General features: G+C 46.2%; 1 protein-coding gene across 2 annotated transcripts; it reads left to right on the top strand.

Moving 5' to 3' along the window:
- Positions 1–3,807: 3,807 nt before the first annotated feature.
- LOC129345626 (gonadotropin-releasing hormone II receptor-like) lies at positions 3,808–11,810 on the top strand. Of its 2 annotated transcripts, none has more exons than XM_055002846.1 (5): positions 3,808–4,028; positions 4,628–4,738; positions 8,532–9,047; positions 9,839–10,040; positions 11,285–11,810. In XM_055002846.1, the coding sequence occupies exons 3-5, from the start codon at positions 8,535–8,537 to the stop codon at positions 11,689–11,691; spliced, it is 1,122 nt and encodes a 373-aa protein (XP_054858821.1). In that variant the 5' UTR covers positions 3,808–4,028; positions 4,628–4,738; positions 8,532–8,534; the 3' UTR covers positions 11,692–11,810. The 2 variants fall into 2 exon arrangements, with proteins under 2 accessions (XP_054858821.1, XP_054858820.1); XM_055002845.1 differs by having other exon boundaries at positions 3,889–4,028; positions 4,588–4,738; positions 11,285–11,785.
- The last annotated feature ends 1,359 nt before the right edge of the window (positions 11,811–13,169 follow it).

The raw sequence follows: 13,169 nt of genomic DNA, 5'->3' as shown, positions 1-13,169 counted from the left end.
TCGGGCTGTTGGTCCACCAAGGTCACTGTATTGCCTGCTCAGTCTGGCAGCTGCTCTCCAGCGTCCCAGGCAAAGGTCTTTCACATCACCTCCAGCTTCATCTGTTTAACTGGAGATGCCGGAAATTGAAGCTGGGACCTGCGTGCCAAACAGATGCTCTACCACTGAGCCATAACTCCAGAACTGGAGTTTCTCCTCCATCCCCAGAGTCTTGTTTTCTGCTTTTGCTCATGAAGAGAGCTGTTCTTGGACACGGCAAAACCGCCCTTTTAATGTGAGAGACGTTCTGCATACGGTTTTGCTTCCAAAAACAGCAGCCAGCTTTCTGGCAAGAGTCCGTATGTCAGTCAGAAGGGCAAAGCTGAACTGCTGGATGGATGGGATGAGGGTCTGGATCGCAGGCGTCTGAACTGAGCACATTTTTATTCCACCCTTCTTGCAATAAGCACACAATGGCATATATGTACAGTTGCCAACCTTCAGGTAAGCGCCAAAGTTCTCCCAGGATTACAACTGATCTCCAAACTGCAGGGACCAGTTTTCCTGGAGAACACAGCGGCTTCAGAAGGTGGACTCTACGGCATTATATCCCGCTGAGGTCCCTCCCCTCCACAAAATCTGTCCTGTGAGTCACAAAAGCTCATATTAAAATAAATGTCAGTCTCGAAAGCGGCACTGGATTTTTATTTTTTTGGTATGATAGACTAACATGGCTTCCCCTTTGCAAAACACATGATCTCCTTTACCTTCCTCACAACCAGATCGTGCATTAGAGAGAGGGCTAAAGACACAAATTCTCGTTATGGTTTCTTCTGTGTTTATTTTGAACCACAGTGTTTTTCCTTTCTGTTTTCCTCAATAAGAGAAGAACAGCAGGATTCTTTCCTCTTACATTTTCCTGCTAGAAAAGGACATGCTTGAGCTGCCTTTACCCTGCTGGGGGAAAACATACAGGTAGCCATATTTCTTCCTTTCCCTAGTACAGGGCCATATTAACCCATAACCGGGCCCCTAGGCTTTCAGGTATTTCGGGCCCCCTCCAGCGCTTCAATCTTTCACCCCACAACAGCTGACAGCCTGACCCTGGTACGGTGGGTACTAGACCACAGTACATAGCCCTATATCCGTTTTGAGAGTCTCCTGAAGAATTCTATTCACAATTTTTAAAATATTTTTATTGTGCAAGTAGAACTCTCTAGGAAAACACATTTGGGGTGTATAATTGTTCAATACTGTAATATTTTGAAGTGAATACAATTTGTATTATTTATTAAAAACATATAATTTATGGATAATTGTTTTACTATAAGAGACAATTTGTTTCGCTTCGATAAGGCAACAGTTAATTATTAATAGAGGTTATATAAGAGAATCAATTAATTGTAATTTATGTGGGGGTGTGCCTCAGTAAAAAAAAATGATGGGCCCCTAGTCTAGGGTTGCCAGCTCCAAGTTGGGAAATTCCTGGAGATCTGGGGGGTGAAATCTGGAGAAACCTGGAGAAAGTGGGGTTTGAGGAGGGAAAGGACCTTGGCATGGTATAATTCCATAGAGCCCACCCCCCAAAGTACCCATTTTCTCCAGGTGAACTGATCTCTGTGGCCTGGAGACCAGTTGTCATTCTGGGAGATCTCCAGCCACTACCTGGAGGCTGGCAACCCTACCATAGTCCCTGCAGGGCCCCTAGGCTTCGGCCTAGTCAGCCTTGTGAATAATATGGCCCTGCCCTAGTAAGATTCTGATTTCCCCTTTGCTGCCACAACACACCCAGTAACATTTTCCTTCTGTCCAGATCTTGAAGCAGAAGGATCTACTTGGCCACCCTAAGGAGCATTCAGTGGGGGAAGGAGTCTGCTGCCCTGGAAGGCTGCTATCGGGTTGACATCCTTGGTCCGGGAGGAGATCTCCTGAAATTGCAACTGATCTCCAGACTAGCAATCAGTTTCTCCGGAGGAAATGGCTGCTTTAGTGGTCAGACTCTATGGCATTATTATTAAAAATTAATATAGCTGGCCTTGGAACCTATAAAAAGGTATCCATAACTGGATACTAGCCGAGTAGCATCAATTTGTAGAGAAAATGTGATGGGTGGTTGGAGCATGCTGGCTGGTGTAAGTGTGTGAGAGAAAATAACAAAATTACACTTAAATTCAGAAAAGAAATAAGAGTTCTTTATTATAGGAACTCCATGCTCTGATAGTAAAACGGAGGGATAGATCTCTGTCAATTTATATAGTCTAAGGATGGGAAATGGGTGGCAGGACAAGTCTGCATCCATGGTGCAAGATGGAGAGAAGAGGTAGAAGTATGACAAAGGGAGGAAGAGTAGGATGTCATGAGGAGGAAGTCCTGAGATTAGCAATCTATACATCAAAGGATAGTTCATGGCAGTAAGGATTAAGCAGTAAACAAATGCCCTGACCTTTCTATCTTTCTGACTCTCTGGTTTGTCCCCCTCTGAAACCTGAGGAAAGGGACAGCATCAAGCCCTCCTCTTATACCCCACTGAGGTCCCTCCCCTCCCTAGGCTCCACCCCAAAATTTCCAGCACTTTCCCAACCCAGAGTTGCCAACTCTAGGCCGCTGCCAGGCAAGAGCAACCAGTCTTAAATGCCCAGTAACTCTGCCAGGAGCACACAGACTGACTAGCTCACACCTGGAGCCAGCATAGCAGTTTTGGAAGAGGAGGCCATCTTGCAGAGGAGGCAAGGGATAAAAACCACCAGGCAGGGCTGAGCCAAGGAGCTGCTGCCACACTGGCGTGGAGAACTGCAGGGACAATTCAGGCTGCCTTGATACCAGGCTGTTTTATTTTCCTAGTCTGGCCCTGGCAAGGACACCCTAGAAACAAGAGCGGCATGGGGAGGCCAAAGAACTTTTGGCTAGTTGCACAAATACTTAATAAAAATTAGAGGGAGACTTCTGCTGTGGCTCATACAACTTTCTTCTTCTGGGCAACAAAAAGAGCCTGTGTAGAGAATAAAACTAGGATCTGGGACATCCAGGTTCGAATCCCTACTCTGTCAGGGAGTGATTCCGCACACGTTGGATAATGCACTTCCAATCCTCTTTATAGATCATTTGGAACGGATTTTTTTGTGTGCGGAACAAATAATCCACCTCAAACAATTGATAAAGTGCATTGAGAGTGCATTATCCAACATGTGCGGAATCAGCCAGGGAAGCTTGCTGGGGGACCTTGGGCCAGTTAGTTTTACTCTCAGCCTAACCTACCTCACAGGGTTGTTGTGAGGAGGACATGAAGGGGAAATTGTTTTATAAGCCCCTCTGGCTCCCCGTTGAAGAGAATGGTGGGGTATAAATGAAGTAAATAAATAACATAAATATTAAGGAACTGTGGGGGGAAGCAGTTCAGGGGAGGGGCGAAGCATTCCCCTGGCTGTCCAAGCAACCACAGGTCACAACGGTAATGGTAAAGCATCACCCTCAATTCCAGTCAACCTTGATTTCTTCTAAGACCATTCTATCTACCCTCCCACAGAACTGTTCAGTTGTGGACTGCAAGCTTGTAGGGGCAGTGTCCTGGCTTCCTTTTACAATGGTTAGTAATCATGAGGAACAGTTTCCTTCCAGGTCTCTCACTGCACAATCAGCGTGTGTCTTTCAAAGGTAACTGCAGAGGAAATCTTGGCCAGTTGCTGAGAGAGTCTCTGCGAGCTACATCGTCTTGCTGGGCTCTGTTCTAACAAAGACATTTTTTCCTACTTTGCATTTCCAGAAAACCACCAAGCCAAGTGGAGGGGGGGGGACTGTTACTGCTGGGGGGGGCTGTTACTGTAAACAGCTACTGCAAGGCAAGGCATTCTTGAGATGGCATCCGTCTTGCTTGTGAATAAAGTCCTGGCACCATACCGCTAGCTGCCCGGCTCACCTTTCACATCTTGGGTGCCAGAGGAAAGCAGAAGTACAAGACTGAAGGCTGCGGCGGCACAGGCAGGACTTGGCACCCGCTAAGAAGCAAAGCCCCAACGAACACCCTTTTCCTTTGAAGGGCATGTGGAGTCCAGGTACGGTCGGATTTCCTGGCTTGGCTTATTCTCTAGGCAGTATGTTGTGAGAGATGTGTGTGTCCTGGTCATATTTGCTGAGGCAGAAGCCCAAATGAACTCGGTTGGATTAACTTCTTAGTAAACACACCAAGAAGAGAGGGCTGCAGATCAGTTGGCAACCTTTCAGATGCCGGATGCCTGCCTTTAAAAAAAAAACAACATTTTTTGGATCCAAATTTTCTTTGAATAACTGGTAAAGATTTTCATTGTGGTCTTCTGGACTTCTACTTGGGGTAAGCAGTTTGAGGACTGCAGTTTTTGAGTTCCTGTGGGGCAGAGGGACGTATTAGTCAAAACCAGGGCAAATATTAAACCAAGGTTGTTTATAGAATGACTGCAGCCTTTCTCCTATTGTATCTGAAGAAGTGAGCTCTGTCTCAGGAAAGCTCACGCTGGAATAAATGATGTTAATAATCTTTAAGGTGCTACTGAACTTACAGAGGGAGTGAGCCCCACTGAAAGGAGCGGATTGCCATGTTTCGGGTTTTGCTGGTTTTGTTTCTTTTGACTTCCACAGAACCTAATAGATTGTTTCTCATTAAACGGATGCTGAAAAGCAACCTGAGATGCTGACTTATGCGTCGGACGCTTTCTTCACTCACAATGGTCCCTGACCTGCGGTCGTTTAAAGCGTTTTGAAGTGCGTTCGAAATTCAGCTTGTTTTCAGGTGAGAAGCTGCTTACAGCAGATTGATGGGTTAGCAGCGGATGCTTGGGAAGAGCATCCTGTATCTTTCCAGAGATCGAAGTGGAGAAAAATAAGCCCCACAACCTTGTGCTGAGTCTAATTTCAGAAGCGTAGCTGTGCCAATTTTTTGGAGCCAGAAGAAAAGGCTAGGAGATCGATTTTGGCAGAAGCTTTTGGGGACTAGAGACTGCTTGCAGGCCCAGCGTCGAAGGGAGAGGAGGGTGAAGGGAACAGGAGACTTGTTGGGATTTAAAAGGCTACGATGCCATCCCTGCGCCCTCCACCCGCCGCGGGTCGCAAATTGAGCCCGCTTGGTAAATCTGCAGGCATGGCTTCATAAAATGAACAGCATGGCCTGAATTAGCAACGTCTTACGCATGCACACAAACATGCTGGTGTACCAAGAAAAAACACTGTAAACAATGGGGCCAAAATGTAAAGCCAGATGTCCAGTTGTGACACTGTGCGCAAGATGAGCACAGCACAGTGACTGTTCACAACAGCAGAACAAAGTGATAATTCGATCTTGCAAATCTCGCTGAGCAAATTTAACACCAGCAGGGCGAGGGGAAAGAGTACCTACAAAGCACCATTGCTCACCCCTATTGTGTTGTTTTGTCCTTTAAAGAAACAATAATGTAAGAAAGAAATGTAGCTCTGGGCATGTATAAGGTGCCTTTGTATTGGAAACCAGCGATCGCAGCCTGTCCCCTTGTACTTAGGATTCAAGTACAGGACTTCCATCCAGGGCAGAGTTCCCGTGGAAGCCTGGGCCCCCGAACCTTTCAGCAAGGACAGACGGGTTCTTGGCAGTATTATTGAAACAAAGGCCAAAAATGCAGTTGAAACTCTCAATGCTCCCACCTTCAGTGCTGTGCTGTACATTTGTCTTTAGCATGAATGCACCTCAAGGCTGACCATTTGTCCCTAAAAGCAATGTGAAGACACCTTCCACAACTGGGGGAGCCAATTTACATTGAATTTCAGGTCGTGCCACCACATTGTATGGAGGGTCCCCTGGAATTCAGAGGGTCACATTGTTCTGGAGGGTCACATTGTTCTGGAGGGTCCCCTGAAATTCAGAAGTAGCTTTTCAGGGCTAATGAGAAGGTGCTAAGAAGGCATAAAGTCCTGTTGTGGAATTTCACCTGTGGTTCACTGGAATATTCATTCATACTTCAGCTTCCTCTCCAGTGAGAACCCAAAGTAGATTACATCATTGCTTCCCTGCTATCATCACAACAACCCTGTGAGGTAGGTTAGATTGTGACTATGTGACTGGCCCAAAGTCACCCAGTTAGTTTCCACGGCAGAGTGGATATTCGAACTGGCATCTCCCAGAGTCTAGGCCATCTCTCTAACCACTACATCATAACAGCGCTCACTCTGGATCAGGTTTAGTTGAACTTTGGGGCAAGCAGCCGCAGGTCCCAGATGAACGTGCTATCCCCGAACACTTCTGATGCACCCCTCAAGATCAGTGGGAACCTGAAGAGCTCTGGCATGTGCCTTTGTTTAATTCATATTTTATTTATACCCTGCTTTTCTCCCCAAAGCAGCTCCAATTTTTCCCGTTTTCTATTTTATCTTCCCAACAACCCTGTAAGGTAGATTAGGCTGGGAGTGTATGACTGCCCTGTCATCACCCAGCAAGCTTCCCTGGCAGAGTGGGGATTAGGACCTGGGTCTCCCAAATCTTAGCCTGGCACTCGAACCACTTTACCACACTGACTCTCACCTTTGAACCAGCTGACATTGTGGAGCTGCTTCTTTGAATTGGGGCGCCTAATTTAAGGCTCAGCTTTGTACCCAAGCAGAGAGAGAGAGAGCGAGAGCGAGAGCGAGAGCGAGAGAGAGAGAGAGAGAGAGAGAGAGAGCGTGCGTGCGTGCGTGTATATTTGCATGTCCACACCCACGCACACCTGTCATTCCCATCTGTGAATAGTTATGCAATGATGGAATCATTCTGAGCAACAGGGAAAACTTTAAAAAAAATTAAAAACCCTTATTTTTATTTTCTTGCTGAATCCAGAGCTACAGAGGTGGTTCTCTCGTTTGCCAACTAGCCTCCCACAATGCATTTTGTCATCGGCTGGCATTCTTCTGTCAGATGGGCTGTTGGTAGTGTTGTGTAAGGGTTACAGTGTCACACTAGAATCTGGAAGTTCTAGATTCATATCCTCACTCTGCCATGAAGCTTGTTGGGTGACCTGGGGCCAGTCTCTTTCAGCCTGACCCACCTCACAAGGTTGTTGTGAAGATAAATGGAGGTGAGGAGACTGAATTATGCTCCTTAGAGGCTCAGCAAGGTAAAAACTGTACTATATAAATAAATATCAGTCCGATTTCATTCTCCAGTTATTATTTACTCCTCTGAGATTCACTATGCCTAGGAACTCCCTCTCTTAACCAGAGACTCATTTGCAAAGCATATAAAGGCACTGAATTGGTGAGATACTATTTTGAAATCACTGCTGTAGCCCATTTGGGAGATACTTTAAATGTGACTGAACCATAAATATACACAGCATTGGAAACAACTAGTATTTTAGGAATATTTTCAGACATGATCCAATGTTGCTTTTAATACATTTAAGCTTCTATATGCCTTTTAGCAAGAGGTGCATTTTTCCCCCTGGAAAGTTCTAACCTAGACCCAACGTCAGGAAAACTGGTTTATTGTTTCAAGTGGGTAGCCATGTTGGTCTGCAGTCAAAGAGCAAGATTTGAATCTAGTAGCACCTTAAAAACCAACTAGATTTCCAGGGTATGAGCTTTTGAGAGCAGAAAGGAGCTTTGACTCTCAAAAGCTTATACCCTGGAAATTTAGCTGGTCTTTAAGGTGCTATTGGCTTATTATTGCGAGTCCAAAGCCAAAATTCTGCCCAAGGGGGGTGGGGGGGTGGGATAGGATTTTATGAATGGTGAAGCCATGGGGTCTTGTGCACAGGAAGGAGGGAGATCTCATTTCCACGTTCCCTATCACCCTCTTTTCCCTGCAAAAATTATGTTACGTGGACACTGGAAATTCAGTAAGACAAGAGTGGTTCAAGATCACACCTTGCAAGTCAAATAATTCTTTAGGTCACCCAAGACTGGTATTTGTGACCACCATCCGCAGCATTTCCTTTAAAAACTGGACTAGGTAATAACGAAAAAGAAGGACCAATCAATCCAAGAAGACCATACAATATACTTCACCACTTAAACTCTTATTGTCAATCAATGTACAATCAAAGAATCTAATACATCAACAGTGGCTACAGCACCTATGGTCACAGTGTTTTCCCGTTACTTTTTAATGTTTACAGGCACAAAACCTCCATAGCCGCGAAACCATTCATATGCACTTTATTATTAGGTCTTTATTAAGTATATGAATGCTTGTATACTTTTCAGGCACATTAAAGAGGCTAATGAAGAAGCAGCGTACGGCGAAACGGGGAAACAACGAAGCCGGCATACCCGTTGCCATTCTCCCGCCGGGAGCTCCTTCGGGGGCGATACGGCATTTAAAACAACGTTGCCGCATATGAATGGTTTCGTGGCTATGGAGGTTTTGTGCCTGTAAGCATTAAAAAGTAACAGGAAAACACTGTGACCATAGGTGCTGTAGCCACCGTTGACGTATTAGATTCTTTGATTGTACATTGATTGACAATAAGAGTTTAAGTGATGAAGTATATTGTATGGTCTTCTTGGATTGATTGGTCCTTCTTTTTCGTTATTGTCTCATGAAGACCATTCCCTCTTTGTATTGCTGGTTCCTCTAGGTAATGACTGAAGGAGAACCCCTGATGAATCCTCTGCAAAGATGCCATGCCGCGGATGAGAACAGTTCTGTTTCTGCCTGTCCAAAGGCCTGGGTCGAGCCAACGTTCACGCTTGCCGCCAAGGTCCGGGTAGTCATCACCAGCTGCTTCTTTGTGTTTGCGACATGCAGCAACTCGGTTGTCTTCGCCAGCGTCGTGAGGAAGCGGCGCAAATCCCACGTCCAGCTGCTCATTCTGAGCTTAACCGTGGCAGACTTGTTGGTCACCGTGGCCGTCATGCCGTTGGATGCGGTGTGGAACGTCACCATTCAGTGGTACGCCGGCGACGCCCTGTGCAAAATCTTGAATTTCCTCAAGCTCTTTGCTATGTACTCGGCTGCCCTGGTGCTGGTGGTGATCAGCTTAGATCGGCACGCCGCCATCCTGCACCCTTTTTCGTTTGCAAATTCCAGCCACCGGAACCGCATCATGCTCTGCGTTGCATGGATGCTAAGCGTCTTGCTGGCCTCTCCTCAGGTAAGAATCCAGTAACCCAGCAGGACCAGCACCAGGCCCGATTCTATATTGGTTCGAGTTTCAGACTAGGAACGGAGAGACCCCTGTTCGAATCCCTGCTCTGCTCCTGGAAGTTCAATTGGACACCTGAGCTCCACTTAAGGAGTGGATCTACAAGTCAGATGCAGTGATGGATCGGCTATCAATATCAAAATCTAAGGCAGCTCCTTGGTATAAACTAATTACGTTTGCCCAGTCAAGATCTCCCTACCTAGCCAGTATTTCTCATTACAACCTCAGAGTGTCTTTCACTGCTCTGCGCTTTCAGATGATGCAGACAGCTCTTTTGGCAGGGCGTTATTCTCACACCGCTATGGAGCATCGCACCTGCATTTGTGGATTACCTACAGAGGAGAACCTTTCCCACGACCTACTTTATTGTCCATTATATAGTGTACCCAGAGCTAAATTTTTGACCAGAATCCTATCAGTGACAAACACATACTCTGAAATCGAGAAGATTGTGTTTTTGTTATCTGACGCTGATAATCACGTGTCCTAGAGTCTCTCAGTTTGCACTCGCAGCCAAAAAGATAAGACCTAAGGTGGTACTGAATGAGGCTGTTTCGTGACCCCTGGGATAGTTTGGCATACTGTATTGTTTTAATTAATTTTAGTAACCCATATAAACTGTGATAAGGGACTTAATTGTTTATTAGTCAATGTTTGGTGAATTGTGACGGCCTATGGCTATAGACAATAAACTCTTTTGACTTGACTTGACCTAAGCTCTTTCCCCTTTTTCATTTCAGCTCTTTATCTTCCACCTTCACACCATCCCAGGGGTCAACTTCACCCAATGTGTGACGCACGGGAGTTTCCGGGAACACTGGCAGGAGACCACCTACAATATGTTCACCTTCACAACCCTCTATGTCACCCCGTTAAGCGTCATGATCATTTGCTATGTCCACATCTTGTTTGAGATCAGCAAGCAGCTGAAAATAAATAAAGGTAAGCATACCGGAATTGCTTTGCATCGGGAGTGAACCGGGAGCCAATTGGCTGCATTGCTTTGGCAGCCGGCAAAATGATTCCTTTGACAAAAACGAGTCAGTGATGTAGAAGTTAGAGCCAGACTAATACTCTGGAGATTCAGGATCGAATCTTTACTCTGCTATGGAAGCTCTCTGGGTAAATTTGGGCCAGTCACTGGATCTCAGTTTAGCCTATCTTACAGGGTTGTTCTCAGGGCTTTTTTCTGGGAAAAGAGGTGATGGAACTCAGGACCGCACAATGATGTCACTTTGGGTCAGCTGGAATAAGGGGGGAGTTTTTTAAAGTTTAAATCACCCTTGGCAAAGATGGTCACATGGCTGGTGGCCCTGCCCCCTGATCTCCAGACTGAAGGGAGTTTAGATTGCACTCCGCGCTGCTGCACGGAAGGCAATCTAAACTCCCCTCTGTTTGGAGATCAGGGGGCGGGGCCACTGGCCATGTGACCATTTTCAAGAGGTGCCGAAACTCCGTTCCACCACATCCCAGCTGAAAAAAAGCTCTGGTTGTTGTGAAGATAAAATAGAGGAGAAGAGAACCATAAAAATATAAGTAGAGCCCTGCTGGATAATGTCCCTATATAGACCCAACGCAGCTTATGCTGTTCTCCTCTCCTCTGTTTTATCCCCACCACAACCCTGTGAGGTAGGTTAGGCTGAGAGTGTCCAGCTGGCCCAAGGTCTTCATAGGGTTGCCAATTCTGGGATGAGAAATTCCTGGAGATTTGGAGGTGGATACTGGGGGTGACAGGATTTGGAGAGAGGAGGGACTTTTATGCCATAGATTCCACCCTCCAAAGCAGAAATTTTCTCCAGTGAAACTGATCTCTATCATCTGAAGATCCACTTTTATTCGAGGAGATCTCCAGGCCTCAACTGGAGATTGGAAACCCTATCCAGCAAGCTTCTGTGGCAGAGTGAGGATATGAACCTGGGTCTCCCAGATCCTAGTCCGACACACGGCACACTGGCTCTCTTAATCAGTTAATACTAATAATTAATACATTAATAAATAATATTAATAAATAGGAACAGTAAAGCTGGATTAATAAATAGAAATAAGTAAAGTTGTTAACACAGATTTTAGCTTAGAATCACATTGAAAAGGTAGTAAAACAAATAGTTGGGTCTTTTAAGAGAAAATCAAAGTCAACAATCTTGCCTATCCCATTTACTTGACTCCTTGGTCACCCCCTCCCACAGGTCTGGCAAGAGGCAAAGACGACCACATTTCCAAGGCCCGCATGAAGACACTCAAAATGACTATCGTGATAGTGGCTTCTTTCATTGTTTGCTGGACTCCTTACTACCTTCTGGGCTTGTGGTACTGGTTCCAGCCCGACATGATCAGTCAGATGCCGGAATACATCAATCACTTCCTGTTTCTCTTTGGCCTGCTGCACACGTGCACGGACCCCATCATTTACGGGCTGTACACCCCGTCCTTTCGAGAGGACATGAAGGCGTGCCTCAGGAGTCTTGAGAAGGCTGTGACCCGCCAGGAGAGAAGCAAGCTTGCGTCTGTTTCCGAGAGGAACAGAGATTATCACGACAGCGGAGTGGCACCTTCAATTGCTTCCAATGGGGGAACTCTGAACACAGCTTGCTAGAGGGAATACCTGCACCTTCAGGACTAGTTTGCACGTGATGGTCTCACCTTGGTTACATGTATACTAGAAAACTTGCAGCTGAATGTATAACCAAGCTCCATTAAAAAGGTTTAATCCTCTTTTTAGATCCTTCCTTTCACATGCATGTTTGAAATCATGCCTGGTAACACTGAGTAGGCCATCCGGCATCTGCTTCTATCCGAATCTCTGCAGCAACAAAAAGTTCTTAGGCTCTGAGCTAACTTCAGCTGTCTGGCTTTGCGGGTGTCAAAACTGTGGCCCTCAGAGGCCGAAGACGTCCCATAATACTGGTATGGATAAATCTAATTCACATACAAGCTTTATTCTAGGAGGTTCTGGTAGTGACTTTGTTTTTTAGACAGCATGGCAAAAGTTATAGAGTAGCATTTGGGAAGGTGTGTAGGGCACAAGACAGGTGTATGACAACTGCTAGCTAGCGTACGAGAGCCAGGAAAGGATTTACCAAAGATGCAAGCAGGGTCCCATGATGACCTTTACACTCAAGCATCTTAATAAATGCATTCTTATGGGATTTAGAGCCAGCTATTTGTGTCAGGAGTGCAGCTGTACTTAGCAAGCTGTGGGCATGTGTGGGCAGGCCCCAAAGGTCTTTGGGCCTGAACAGAATATTCTACCCTCATAATTATAGCTGTCTTGCACCTCAAGGGCGACAGGCTGTTCTGCTTGCACAACTTGCTTCGCTGTCCTCCTTAAGCCTGTCAGGAGTTTTGTAGAGAGAGAATTTGTAAGGAGGCAGGCAGCCCTGAGGGTGTAACGCTTTCTGCCAGTGCATATTCCCCAAAGCAGAACAGTGGCCCTTTTCACGCAACATACCTTCTTCCAGAACATCGCGAAATGCCGCGCAAAAAACACGGAAGATAGCGTCTTCTCGCAAGAGTTTTGCGCAATGTCGCGCACGAGAAGACGCTATCTTCCGCGGTTTTTGCACTCCGTTTCGCGATGTTCTGGAAGCAGGTACGTAGTGTGAAAAGGGCCCATATCCTCTTCCGTTGATGTACTCATACAGGGGAGAAGATCAAGTGGTAAGTTTGGGGGCAGCTCCCCCACGGAGGCTCGATCTCTTCCCTGCCCCTGGTGACCCTACGCCCCAGCACTTTGTCTGCTTAACCTCACGCGTGCTTTCTTTGCATGGACCAAGCAAGGGCCCCCGAGACCTTTAAGAAGTGGATTTTACATGTTATTGTCTTCTAGAAACAGCCCAGAGCACGAAGCGGCAGCAGAAACCCAAATCCACAACGCAGGCAAGATTTCCCGTAAATGAGCACATTTAGGAAAGGCAAGACAGTTCAGAATATAGCTCAGGAACCTGGATAGCAGCCCAAGCAGGCTAAACTCTAGTTCATGGATCACTGGGGTGGGTGGGTGGGTGGGGAGAGACAAGAAGGGGCTGCTTGGTTCAGATGCATAGCAGAGCACCTGAGGGGGGGCGATTCTCT

This window comes from Eublepharis macularius, chromosome 18 (assembly GCF_028583425.1).
Source record: "Eublepharis macularius isolate TG4126 chromosome 18, MPM_Emac_v1.0, whole genome shotgun sequence".
Lineage (NCBI taxonomy): Eukaryota > Metazoa > Chordata > Lepidosauria > Squamata > Eublepharidae > Eublepharis > Eublepharis macularius.
The sequence above is the reverse complement of the archived record's forward strand: the minus strand, read 5'-3'. Positions and strand labels throughout refer to the sequence as shown.

Bases quoted from the DNA above. Each gene is read 5' to 3' on its own strand.
- LOC129345626 (XM_055002846.1), top strand. From the start codon at position 8,535: ATGACTGAAGGAGAACCCCTGATGAATCCTCTGCAAAGATGCCATGCC. The intron at 9,048-9,838 runs GTAAGAATCCAG...TTTTCATTTCAG, and splicing joins TCTTGCTGGCCTCTCCTCAG to CTCTTTATCTTCCACCTTCA. The intron at 10,041-11,284 runs GTAAGCATACCG...CCCCTCCCACAG, and splicing joins GCAGCTGAAAATAAATAAAG to GTCTGGCAAGAGGCAAAGAC.